Source organism: Siphateles boraxobius, unplaced genomic scaffold (assembly GCF_051911475.1).
Source record: "Siphateles boraxobius isolate OS27281-9 unplaced genomic scaffold, OSU_SipBor_1 41, whole genome shotgun sequence".
NCBI lineage: Eukaryota > Metazoa > Chordata > Actinopteri > Cypriniformes > Leuciscidae > Siphateles > Siphateles boraxobius.
Genome location: NW_027509042.1, coordinates 1931207 through 1945875, shown reverse-complemented (window position 1 = coordinate 1945875; position 14669 = coordinate 1931207). Strand labels below are relative to the sequence as shown.

At 37.4% G+C, this 14669-nt stretch overlaps 1 protein-coding gene across 12 annotated transcripts in view; it reads right to left on the bottom strand.

Moving 5' to 3' along the window:
- slc12a5a (solute carrier family 12 member 5a) overlaps nucleotides 1-14669 on the bottom strand; it is a 184454-nt gene that overhangs the window by 52701 nt on the left and 117084 nt on the right. For all 12 annotated transcript variants that reach the window (XR_013192932.1, XR_013192931.1, XR_013192934.1 and 9 more), the window contains exons 2-3: nucleotides 12323-12417; nucleotides 11103-11234 (exon numbers count right to left, since the gene is read on the bottom strand). Coding sequence is in view for 8 of the 12 variants with exons in the window: in XM_077197685.1 (XP_077053800.1) it covers nucleotides 11103-11234; nucleotides 12323-12417 (227 nt within the window). In the remaining 4 variants the exon portion in view is untranslated. The remainder of the gene's footprint in view (nucleotides 1-11102; nucleotides 11235-12322; nucleotides 12418-14669) is intronic.

The window sequence follows — 14669 nt, the reverse complement described above, 5'->3', positions numbered from 1 at the left end:
CATCACAATGTAACATAACATGTCTTTATTTTACATGTCATTTAAATTTAACATCACTGAGCCCAAAGGCATCATGCAGATCACTATTTCTGAAACAGTTCTGACCAAGCCCAATTAAAATCCAACAAAATAAATATATATTTTTTATATATTAAGAAGAATATTAAACCAAAAACGTTCATTTTTTTTTGAAAGGATGTGAATTAAAACAACCACAGCAGGCAGCGAGTTGATCAATTCTGTTAAATTTACCGAATTATCCATTTGTTTTCTGTCAGGGAACACATGGAACGAATCACCGCTCCACATTTTGATTGACAGCCGTCACATCCCACTAGTGACTGTGTTTCCTCTTGTCCTTACAACCATTGGATAGGATTTTAAAAACGGCTGTTGTATTTGTACTTCTGACGAAGCGCTGTTAAATATAGGTGAAAAACTACGCCGCAAAAAGAATAAATAAAATGCTTTCTTAAAAAGCCAAAAGAACACATGTACGTTTTCTTAATATGATCATTAAAAACCAACAGACTGATGAAAATGCGGGAGATTTTCTCAATATGCGACGTGCGGGACAAGGGGTGATAATGTGGTGCGGTACAACACAAAGCGGGGCGGGTGCTCACCCTACTATGCCGCCTTCAAAAACCGATCAGATGAAGGATCTCAGGAGACAGAAAGCGAAACTAAAACTGGATTCAGACGTGCCTTGATGATTTCCTTCATACCTTGGAATAAATGTGTCCTCCAAGCAACATTTTTAATCTTTCGGGTGCAGTTTAAGGCTACAGGCAGGTCAGTTTTTTATCAGGGTTGGAGCTACGGGAATAATGTTGCCCATCCATGTACTAGATCTTGAAGGAGTCCAATCCCTCTCTCCACAAACCCAAGAGCAACACTCGTCCTGTGAAAACCACAGACAATCCAGGCGGAGGGAAGCAGATCATCTTTGTCATTCTGACATCCTTCTCTTCATGCTAATGTGCCTGATGTCAGAGGAATACTAATCAGATTTACTGTGTGTCTGTGCCCTGCACTGAGCTATTCCCTTTAATCCTGATCTCAATAATGTCTTTCTTTCTCACAATCGTTTTCACAGCTTTTGACTTGATGACAGTGAATTAATTATTTCGGCGTAGTCATGCCAGAATTTACATAAAACGTAACCACTGGACAACAGACACCAACTGCCACATGGCCAGAACCATAACTGAATAAATGACTTTAATATTATTATATATTGCTATTCTATCAGTTATGGTGTTGCATCACTTTCTGAAGTATTGAAAATATAAGATAAAACAGACAAACAATTAATGAATCAAGCAAGCCATGTATTCTAGAGATCAGAATATCATAAAAATGAGAGCATCATTGGAGGTGAAGGGCAAACAATATTTCGTAAGGAGCGCTTTTGTTTTCTATGTGACAACTGAAATGAAACAATATGCTGAAATGAAACAAAATGGCCTAGGCTGCATGTATAACGGTTTCATTCATAAAACGTGTGTCAAGGTAAGATCACGGCTCACTTCTCCCAATAACAATATAGCTGTGCTCTTTAAAAGCATGTTCCACTCCATTCCCCACCCCAGCATCCATAAACAATAGCAAAACACAAACACTTCTGAGTCGGACTACACCAGAATCTCCCCTCTCATCCACTTTCATCTCTCGCATCCCTCTAATTACGAGCAGGAGAGTTTGCGGCTCAAGAGGTGTGTGTAAAACACTTCTGAGCTGAGGAGTGAGTGAGATGTGTCCAATCAGCAATTAGCCATTAAAAAGTGCTGTCGCCACAGAAACACGAGTTGAGGTGAAGTTTGTGGTCAGGATTTAATATCAGGCACATAATTAACAAAACAAGATAGAGGGAAACACATACTAACACAGAACATCCAACGCCTTGTTGATGCCAGAGGTCGGAGGAGAATGGCCAGACTGATAGAAAGGCAACAATGGCTAAAATAAGCGCATGTTACAACCGAGGTCTGCAGAAAAAACATCTCTGAACGCGCAACACGTCCAAACTTGAAGCAGATGAGCTTCAGAAACACCGGTGACACTCCTGTCTGCTGGGAACTAGTCAAGTCACCTTTATTTATATAGCGCTTTTTACAATACAGATTGTTTCAAAGCAGCTTTACAGAGATAACAGGAAAATAATGTTGTAATAATATTATTAAATATAAAATTAAATGTCTCCAAATGTCCTAAACAACTAGTCAGTTGTTCAGACTGATTGTAGAAGATCTGGACTTTCATTGGCCACTGACTGCACAGAGTCTGACTGACATGAAAAGCAATCAATCACATTTTGTTTGGTTCCGCGTCATGTTTAGGGACATTAAAAATTAACTTACTGGACATATTTTATCTGTGTCTGTGCCGCAGACTTTGCTTAATTCACATACTTTTGAAAATCCTGCGCTTAGTTGATCCTGGTTAGCGCTCATTGTCACAGTTGTGAACACAGCGGCTTGCTTTTTCCATAAGGGGGTTTGACATCACCGCATCTTTGTTTTCAGGCGGACCGTTAAAGAACGGGACACACACATCTCCTGGACATCCTGTAGAATTCAACTAGATTTGAAACTCAGATTCGACTTCGAAACTCTGTGTTTCCCATTTTGTGTGCTATTTGCATCAGACCCTTCAGCCAATGGTCCATGACGTCCGAAGCTGAGACTAGCTAAGAACAAACTACAGTTCATCTAGCTGTTTTTGCCAGATTATTAAAAAAAAGTATTTACCAACAGCACAAAAACAAATTCCTCCCTTTGTCGGGGGATTTTCATTTGTGCATGTGAATGCACTGCTGTGAATAGGCCTCAATATGAAAACTGACCCTAATAGAAATCAAAAAAGAAAAGTTTTTTTTCTTATTAAATGTTTCGGGTTGTGTTCAGTTGTACTGCAGAAACACATTTACCCACAGCACTCCAACAGAAACTCCATAAACCTGAAGAAAACCTGCCGTTCCTCCTGCAATTTGAACAGGCAATCCTCTAGATAGACACTAAAACCTGTGAGCCCCACTGGAATACAAATGAAGCGTTGCTCACGTCCTGAAGAAAATCAACACAATCCTATGACAGCTTCTGTAAGTTTAGACCCACATAGAGTATATACAAGAGTTATTTATTCATCAAATCAACACTCTCAGCTTATACAAACTTTACCTTTGCAAGGCAGCGCGTTTCGCAAAGTATGTTCACCATATTTATAAATGCTATTTACATATCAACACAATATTTACATGCTACTCTAAGGTACATAACAAACATCATGATATTACTGTGGTACATTTTAGTGTGAGATATCTGTCTGAGATATTTCTGTATCTGGCAGGCTCAGTTTAGCCTGGCTCCGCCCTCCTACGTACTTCCGCTCAATTTTCATTTTCCTTCAGTACTACGTCTGGGATTGTGCTGTAGTCTTTTTTTTTTTTTAGTTTTTAGTTTTTTTTAACTGAACAGCTTTGGAGTTATTGGAATGGTTATATGCATAATTAACAGGACATAAATAAGCCTACACGTTGTAAATAGTGTAAATGAGCGCAATTTGCAAACTATTATGATAAATTGCACTAATCATGTCTAACGACATCATAACGGACATTGTTACGAAATAATGCGACGTACATGTAACTTTATTGATGTCATCTGCCATTTTGTAATGTTTACATTACACTCAAAACACACAAATGAAATAATACAGTAGGCATAGGCTATTGGCTATCTACTTGTAATTTAGCTGCAATCATGTAAAAACGTTATAAGCCATCAAAGGCAGTAGGCTACTTTATTATTATGAAGTGCAGAGGCCGTGAGTGCAGAGACGCTCTGCCTGAGTGGTATTTATGACAGTAACGTTAAATACAAGTACTCTACAGCGACTCTAGGGGTGAGTGGTATTTATGACAGTAACGTTAAATACAAGTAGGCTACTCTACAGCGACTCTAGGGGTGAGTGGTATTTATGACAGTAACGTTAAATACAAGTACTCTACAGCGACTCTAGGGGTCGCTGTTTGACAAAAACGGAATTCCTGCATAATGTGCCTTTAAAGCCGGAGCAAGAACAATCTTTGCTTAGTTGTGTTGGTGGCCATGATGTTGTGCCCCTCCTCCCCACGGGATTCGACATGACATACGTCACGACCAAACGTTAGCGATTAGTTATGGCAGATCCAGAGTGACCCTGGGCAGATCAAAACCGCCACCATCTTGGAACAGGGGTCTTGTCATTTCTCTGGACTCAATGATAAATACATCTCTGACTGTTGGAACGAACCAAAACAACTAGAAAATCGCATTAATGACGATGTATGGTTATTTTATTTCCGTTAGACCTTTTCCTACATTGACGCTGATGCATTAAAGAGGAGGTGCTCCCCTGTTCCATGATGGCGGCTCTATTGACGCATTCGTTCCAATGCACTGCCGTAGCCAAGGCGACATCTAGTGTATATATCTATGGACTCTATGTACAAATGAAATGTACGAGAGTCTGGTGGGACCAGGCTAGGCTCAAGGTGTGTCAGTTAGGGAAAAATGTCGCGTCAACACCATGCGGGTTGAAATCAGTTCTCGCTATCGAAACTGTGGCGCCGTGTCAAGTGAGTGCGAATCACTACAGCGGTCACTCTTCGGCCCATAGACTCAGCCAGAGCAGGTGCGTAATCAAATCTCTTTGGTCCCGTGTGTATATGTGTGTGTGTTTGTGATTTCCCACGGGTGGCGAGGATCTCAGGTAAAGAGAGCAGATGGGACAGGCGTCGGAGGAGAGCCTCAGGTGTCTCAGTCCCAGTGCGTACGCCACAGACCCCTGTGTGTTCAACACCTGTCCAGCTGCAGGACCACATGTGAAGCTGCGGGATAAAGGATTCCTCTTTAGGAATCACAGACAGCTGATCTATTGAGAGCTTGAAAAGTACCTGATTTTAAAGGGATAGGTCACCAAAAACTGAAAATACTGGCATCATTTACTCAGCCTCATGTTGTTTTTAAAAACTGAAGAAGCATTTTTGATTTAACAGTAATTGTATATATAATATATGAAATTCAAAAATTATATTATATATAAATTGTTTAAGTAATCCATTTATATAATTTATTGATAGATTCTAATATAATTATATATATTTATAATATGAATGAAAGGTAAGTCATACATGTTTAAAACAACATGAGATTTAAAAAATTGGCTGTCCAAACAATTTTTATATTAAAAATATTTTTTTTAAATTTAAGCACTTGAGTTTTAAAGTTTTAACTGTTTTGTATTTGAATATATTTTAAAATGTAATATATGAATTTTCAGCATCATTACTCCAGTCTTCAGTGTCACATGATCCTTCAGAAATCATTATAATATGATGATTTACTGCTCGAGAAACATTTCTGATTATTATCAATGTTGAAAACAGTTGTGCTGCTTCATATTTTGGTTACAACTGTGATTAATTCTTGAACAGTCTTCCCTTTCATATTGGCTAGCTCAAACAATAGAATTTTTTAAGTCTCAGTTAAAAACTTATCTTTTTAACTTATCTTTTAGTTAAGGGTATTGTACAGTACATTGCATTTATAACTTATTTTTATCTAGTTTTTATACTCATTATACAGTTGTGTGAGGGGTATGTCTAAGAGTGTGTAGTCATGCCTTCATCAGCTGAGCTTGATAAATGTTTTTTATACATGTATGTTTTATTGTTTTAGTTAACTGTGAAGCACTTTGGGCAACAACGTTGCTATTAAACGTGCTATATAAATAAATAAAAGTTGAAGTTGAAGTTAATTTTCTTCAGGACTCTATATGATAAATGGAGAGAGCTGCTGTAAACATGTTTCTCACAACAGTAATGAGAGTCTTTTGGCATAGGGGAAATGTTTAACTGTCGTGAAAATAATGTTTTGATACAAAAACAGTCATTTTCAAGCAACATATCATTTTCTCAACATGTGATTCTGACATGAATATGTCCCAAACATTAACCAAACTGTACATAAACATAAGTGTATTTTGCATGCCGACAGAACTGACAAACGAACTGATGACCGGCGTCAGAGATGGAGAAGAGGAGAAGAGAGGAGCTTGTAATAGTCTCCTCTCGCTTGGCTGCCCAAACAGGGGCTGACAACATTAATGTGACTTAGCTCAGACGGGGTGAATTATTAAAAACCACAGCAATGGCAGGGGAAGGAAAAGGGCAGCGAATATCACTGTCAGCCCAACACGGATTACTGTGTGTACGGGAGCATGGTCAGAAATTGCACAAATAACTGCTCTGCGCCCCTGTCCCTTAGAGCTTGACATGAATTAGCATTTTTCCTGCGACTCAGTGTGTGTGTGTGTGTGTGTTCATGTAGCGAGAGTTGGCTAGTGGTCTACAGAGAGCATATGGCAACTGTAACGACCACATGTCACCGCCCGCAACATCTGATAACCTCTCCTTGTGAGGCATCATACTTCATAACTCATCTTACATCATCCTTGAGGAGAAAAATAACATTTCCCCTCATGCAATCAGCTTTCATTAATGTGACAAGACTGAAATATCTGCTGCGAATCAATTATCAAGACAAGCAGTCACTTGCATAGTCACAACATCAAAGGTGAAGCCATTGAGGCCATTTCTACACTACACAGAACTGCAAACAGAACTAGATTTTGCACATGCAAAACATGCTGTCATGAAGATGCATGGTTGCCAAACCGTTGCTAAGATGTCTTTTTTTTTTTTTGCATGTTGCTTTGTGATATGGATCAAGTCTCCCTTCAATGCAAGAGATATTTATGGCTATTTTAATGTCGGTCAAGAAAAATCGTATATTTTGTGATGTCTGTTTTTGTTAAGGACTTAAGGTATGAATACCTAATGTTACAAGTTCAAGTTCAAATCTGCAGTGCAAGTATGGGCACTGGTAATAATGATTTTTGACTCATGATGTTGCCTTAAAAAACAATCTTATGCAAGAAGTCTCTAATTCTCAACCAGGCTGATAAAAAATGCAGTAAAAACAATAATATTGTGGAATATTATTATATTTAAAATTGCAGGTTTCTCTTTGATTATATTTTAAATTGTAATTTATTTTATTTATTTATTTCGATCTCCATTAGCTGCACACGAGCAGCTACTCTTCCTGGAGTCGATACAATCCAACATGCCGCTTACAAGACTTTTACAACAATATTCAATGCATTACATTTTGCGAAACAAAACACTAATGCAATAAAAATTTATAACACTACACCCCTACTCACACATACCTACAAACATATCAAACACACACCCATATACACAAGACCTAGTTTAGTCATGATTCTAAGATATGAAATAATCTTTTGTTACAAAAATACAATTTGGCCATGATACTGTAAGCAATAATTTATAACGGAATAACAATTTACCATTCGCAATACATTTTAATTTATGATCAAATGCATTTTTAAAAGGACTTTAAACTGATGTTTACTGTGTGAATTAACAATGTCTCAGGGCAAAGTGTTCCAACCGGACATGGCTCTATACAACATAGTTCTCTTTCCATAATTTGTTTTTACTTTGGGTAATATAAACATACCCTCTGTAGCATATCTAGTGGCATAATGGTGCTATATAATATATGGTGTAATATATAATTTTTTTTCATCATCATTACTCCAGTCTTCAGTGATCCTTCAGAAATCATTCTGATATGCTGATTTGTTGCTCAAGAAACATTTCTGATTATTATCAATGTTGAAAACAGTTGTGCTGCTTCATATTTTTGTGAAAACCACAATCATTTTTTTTCTCAGGATTCTTTAATGAATCAAAAGTTCAAAAGACCAACATTTATTTAAAATAGAATCTTTTGTAACATTATAAATGTCTTTACTGTCCCTTCTGATCAATTTAATGCATCCTTGCTGAATAAAAGTATTTGAAATAATCTTACTGACCCCAAACTTTTGAACAGTAGTGTATATGCCACTTCAGGTATAACTTCTGTGCCGTTTCTGTGATGTAAAGAAACCTTTAGACTGAGAGAGAGAGAGTTCAAGACATCCGTGGAGCAGAGCTGAAACCTGTCGACGTGATTGGTAATAAACTGACCCCCGTGGTCGAGCGTGTGTGTGTGTGTGTGTGTGTGTGTGTGTGTACGCGGGGACATTTGCTGCCGGAGATGAGCGGATTGACCCTCTCAAAATGGAGGCTGATTGAAGAGCAGATGCTTTGCAAGACGAGCTAATTAAGTTGAAGTCGCAGTGTGAAACAAGAGGAAGATTATCGCTCTCCTCGATCATGTTGAGAGGACAAATCCAATTCCATCTCATTTCTCTATTTTACTCTCTTTCTCTCTCACTCACTCTCCCTGTACATCCGAGCAATGATGTATTGCAGAGTTTAATCTTTACTAAGTTTTTGGACATTTTGACCGTCCCTTACGAAGAAGAAGTTTATTCAAGTGTTCTATTAGTATACTTCTTTTAAACTAAAAATAAGAAAGTATACTTTGTCTACATTTTATATACTTCTCAAAAATATACTTTATGTACTTCTCGGAAATATAATTAAAATGACACTTAAGTGTACTTGACTTATATTTGGCCTGTACTTGTACTCAATCTTTTGATCGAGATATACTCGTATTCAAAGTATATACTTGGCTTGTAGTTGTGTTAACTCTTTTGATCGAGTATAGCCTATTAAATATACTTTTTTACATAGTTTTTCATGTACAGTCTTATGAAACTTACATTGTTTGGAAATATTGATTAGAATATTGATATAAAACAGATATGTTTCTAATTCTGCGTATCTGATTTTTTTTTGTGTAGGCTAGTCCAGTGGTAGTGTACATAAGAGTTTGATTTAATTCTACTTCACTCTTTCCTCACCACCATTGACTGAGTTTTCCAGCTATCCATGTTTTCATTGTTATACAGTAGGGAACGACTGTGAAGCTTTGGGGTTGTTGGACTCGATCAATTCCATCTGTGTTTTGATCATCGTTCTGAATCTGATCAAGCCGTAGTCTTTGACAAAAAAGTGATTTTCTCAACTTTTTTGTTTAAAATGTTGCCTTTCTTTATGAAACTTACCGACATTAAAGTGTTGATAAAAAAGGATGCATGAAGCTAATAATTTTTTTTAAAATTAAAGTACAGTTAAAGGTATTTTTCAAGTATAAAAAATAATATCTACATTTGAACATAGTAGTATACAGCAAGTGCAAAAATAATATATAAATAGTAAACTATAAGTATAATGTTATGTTCACTTAAAGAAAACTTACAAGTATACTTGCAGTATAAACTACTAAACTAGTAGTTTACTGAGAATACACTTCAGTGTGTACTTTCATAAACTAAAAAAATACAACTTATATTAAAACAGTAAACTACTAGTATACTTAATAAGTTCACTTGTAGTACAGATGCATTACAAATGAGAAATCTAGTTGTGTACTTAAAGTCTACTACTGTTACACTTATAGTACACTTAAACGTATACTTTTATATACTAAAAGTGGGCCAATTTAGTCCCAAGCGGTATTGAAATAGTACACTTACAAGTTTACTACAAGTACACATTGATATTAATATACTTACTATATAAAGTATACTTAAAAATATACTTGAACATTACTTAAGCATACTTCATAAAATTAACTTGAAGTATATTTTTCGTAAGGCGCTGTAGAGGAATTCTAATAGGAGATATTTGTACCACGCTAAATGTTTTGCACACGCTCAGTAGAGACTCTCTGTGCCAGAGAAAAAGATTTACTGAATCAGAGTTTTTATTGTTTACAAAAACTGAAACTATTAAAAATATTTTTTTTGGGGTATTTGAAATAATAAACATAATAATACAAAATATAAGCAATTGATAAAAAAAACTTCAACAGAAATTGGAAAATTGGCAGCCTAATGAAATAAAATAACTTGAAGTGCTAAAATTACTAAAGCCAAAAATAAAATAAAAATACAGCTAAATATAAAATATTTAAAAAACAAAATTAAAATCACAAAAGTACTAAAACTTAAACTAAAAAAATAATAGCTAGTTCAATATATATATATATATATATAGTACTATAACAGTATTTAAATACTATAACAGTATATTAAAAATTCTAAAATAATATTGCACTGACTCGCCTTCGGAGTAATTCGAAACAAAAAAACGAATGCCTTTGAATTTAAATGTTATATGATTATTTGGGAACTGTAAGTAAATTGTACTCGTGCACTTGTTTTATCAACCCATTACACATTCACAAAACTTTAACACGACTCCACTTTCAATTGCACAACTAGTGCACCAACCCTCACAGAAATTGTGAATTTTGTCACAGTCCTTTAATACCATACACACAAAGTTAGAAGCAAATTTGCAAACTGAATCAAGATCGCAATGAAGAAAAGTGAAACTGAATCAAGCGACAGGGAAACAGACCGGGAAAGGCCCAACTTTCAGGTCACAGGCCAAAACAGAGCTGGCAGCTGTCTTTAACACTCCAGATCTCGCTGTTTATAGACACTCTGTCTGACAGAAGCCAATTAATGTTCACCTGTAACCAGGGACGTCGTTAGGTCTATTTTAGGGGGGCTGAAGCTACCCCAAAATGTTCCTAAGCCCCCCTAAATGATAATAACAATGGAATGAGTATCCTCAAATGGAAAGGGGATACGGGATATTTTGGTTTCCTATGGCAGACATCCCAAGTCTCAGGGAGTCTCCCGCATATTGATAGCGGCTTCCTGATGCCCGCAAATTAGTTCAAATCTCCCGGAATCTAGAGCGCGAGCCCCAAACCGTGTAGCGTCGCGCACGACAGAGAGGGAGAGAGCGAGAGTCCTTGCGTGTGTGCAAATGTGCGCGCGTGTGCCTCACGAAGCGCATGTAGTCCGTCCCCCCCCCCCCCCCCCCCTTCAACAAAAAGAGATACCTCCCTGAAATCTGTGTGCCTGGGGGCTCAGCCCCCCCTGTCTTCCAATCCTAGTGACGTCCCTGCCTGTAGCAATTGAGACCTAGACAAAAACGTGTGAAGGAAAAACGATATCCGTTGCTTTGAGAGCGTGTCGAGAGCATGCATGTGTACCTGGACAGGTTTCTTGCGCGCGCCCTCGTTGTTTTCCGCCTCCTCATGTTCTTTGCTGCCCTGCGGCAGGTTTGAGTAGTTGGCGAGACTGCTGAGAAGAGACGATACCATGGGAATTGTGTCCATCTCCTCCTGTAGAGCAAACACACGCACATCCAGAACAGATATTGTGTGAGCATTAAATAATTCACTCGTGATGAACATCATCTGAAATGTCATGTTTACATTTACAGATTACAAATGACAAGCCCAGAGGACAATTTTTTGCTCGGAATTAAATTTTTAATAGCTAATGAAACTCTCAGTTGAGGTTTATTTAAGATGCATCATCTGAAATGGAGGAAAAGTAAAAACAGAAACAACTAAGTCAGTAGTTGTCATACAGTAAGAGTACAGAGCAGCTCAGATCATTTGATCGAGGAAAAATTTGATGAGAAACTTGAGAAGCTTCCGTAACGATTTAGTGACAAAGTAAAATGTGTTTACGGCACATTTTTATCAAATGCAGTAGGTCAAAAATAAATGCAAACTGTGCATATTAATTAGTCAGCTAGCATGCATTGGGTTTCAAAAACATCTTGAATTTGCATGTATACATTCGGTGTATCACAGAAAAAAATATTTGAGATGACACTGAAATAGCAGATTTGTTTTTTGTGGTCTTAATTGCAATTGTTGAGATCTCTTCTGAAACTCTAGAAAAGACACAAGCTAAACTCTCCATTTGCTCACCATTTAAACTCATTCCCACTAGGAGAAACAACAGAGGCATACAAGTAAATAAAATCTCATTTGAGACTTTTCAAAGACCTTCCTTCAGCTGGACTAACATTTTCTGTTAACAAGCTGACAAGATTTTAGATTAAATGCATATGAATGCACTTCATAACTTAGCTCATATAACATTTGAATCACCTAATCACTTATATAGTCAACTAATTAATATGAGGCAATAGAAAGGCAGTTTAAAATAGTTTTAGAAGCACTTCTTTTTGGACTGAAGGCTCTTGCATGCTGTTATCATCCTGCAGAGATCAATGTCCCGGGGACTTTCTGCCCTTCAAACGTTAATTATGCTTATTAATTACTGTCAGACTCTATTATTCCATTAATCACTATAGTTTGCGTGCCTGTGTCTCACTGTCTAGCTCTAATGAGAGTTAAAATGTGCCGTCGTTGCATGTTTATGATTTAACGTGTGTGCATGAGCTCATGCGTACCTCGAACAGGGCCATGTTCTTGCCGTCATATTGCTGGTTCTTCTCTGGGTCGGTGCTGTTGATGAATGGACTGCTCTCCTTAGGGTTCCCATCTCCTGATAGCAAAAAACACAAATAAATCATGAGCATGACAGCAGACGCCACGCAACTCCAGAGGGCTTCACGGGCAAAAAGCTGCTGAAACCGTTCCAGCACTTTACATTTTAGATGCACAAAAGGTAAAACATGTTCATTGCACATTTTAGGTCATGCATACCAAAAACAGAGATTAAAAACAACTTGAATTCAAATTTATGCATCTGGTAGATGCTTTCATCCAAAGCGACTTTCGTTGCATTCAAAATATGCAGTTCATGCATTCCCTAGGAATCTAAATTATATTGCCATAATGTTGAGTTGCCATCAATTTATATAATCCTTTATTGATAATTCACACTGAGATCTTTAAATAGAAAATGTGTTTTTTGTGGTCTTAATTGCAATTGTTGAGATCTCTTCTGAAACTCTGGAACCCAAAGTCTCCATTGGCTCACATTTAATGCCATTGAAACACTAGGAGAAACAACAGAGGCATGAAAGTAAAATAAAATCTCATTTGAGACTTTTCAAAGACCTTCCTTCAGCTGGACTAACATTTTCCTTTCTTGATAATTCACACTAAGATCCTTAAATAGCAAATTGATAATTCTAGTAAAACAGTAATATTACTTTGTAAAGACACTAGCAGCGACACAGGTGTACACAGGTCAGGTGACCTGTATCTGTACAGGTAAGATGGTTTCTTTTTCTGGTGTGTTCATTCACCTGGGATGTTGGATCAGAGGGCATCTATTTTTAGGGCCTGGATGGCAGGGTTCGAGTGGTGATTGGGTGTCTCTGGTTTCACTTACACCACAGGAGAGGAAATTTTAAAGAGGTGTGCTGCACACACACACACATACACACACACACACACACACACACACACTGGTTTAAAATATGGAACCAAAAAGTATCCATCCATTGCAAACAGGTAGTACTTGCATTTGGATCAGGTTTGCATTTTTCTAATGTCATATGCATGCCATGGATGTCAGGGCAATATCATTAAAGCACACAGCAACATTCATTTGTTCTGCACAGGTCATTCTCACCACACAATGCAAAACTGATACATCCAATTTTCCATTTAAGCCTTTTATCTGACATTAAGTCGCCAGGGATATTTCAGTTTCTCTAACCTCTATGCTCATACTCAAAGAAAAATCAAAGTCCTGATTACAGGTTAGTCATCCAATTCCGATCTGATCTCTCCAGCGGTCGTTCCCAGTGCGACAGACAGCTGATCTCATGCGCTCTGAAGACACCGCTTGCTGTCAGAGCTTGATTGACGCTTCGGCCTCTGGAGGATTTCAGTATGGCTGTCAGTCTGTCACGCTGCATTGTGTTAAATCACACTGTACCACGGACTTGTGCTTACATTACAATGACAGTCTGTGAGGCAGTGGGCCGGAGGGAATATAGATTTTTTTTTTCAAAATATACCTAGGGATTGTCCATCACAAATAATTACCATAGAATGACAAAAAGTAAATATTCATAAAACACAATCTGTGTTAATGTGTCTTGTAACCAAAAGCAACAATTCAGGTTTTAATATTCAAATCTACCACTTTTATGATTACAATATGCCTTCACTGTTAAACTAAATATTTTCTTTATTATGGTTAAACTTTAAATTATAGAATACAGAATGGATTTAAATCGATAGAGTACAATATAGTTTTCATAAAAATGGATGCAGAGTTACATGACTGATAGATATATAAAATGATAGATAGACCGACAGACAGATAGAAAGAAATATAGAATGATAGATAGAACAATAGAACATTAGATTGATAGATAGATCAATAGAACGATGGAACGATAGATAGAATGATAGACGGGTAGATAGAATGTTAGATAGATGGATGGATGGATAGACAGAATTACAGAATGATGGGTGATAGAATGTACATTTCCTGAAGAAAATGTGAGTGGTGCTTGCAGTGGCAAAACTCGCCACTCGTTTGCTAGAGTGTGCAACATCATTACATACAAACATGTCTGTACGATGTTCTGGTGCTGAGATATGGCTTATTCATGTTGTCCAGGTGGTTGCTAGGGCATTGCTAGGGTGTTCTGGGCGGTTGCTAGGGTGTTCGGGGTGGTTGCTATGGTGTTGCTAGGCGGTTGCTAGAGTGTTCTGGGTGGTTGCTATGGTGTTGCTAGGTGGTTGCTAAGGTATTCTGGGTGATTTCTAGGCAGTTGCTAGTGTATTCTGGGTGGTTGCTAGGCTGTTGCTAGGGTGTTCTGGGTGGTTGCT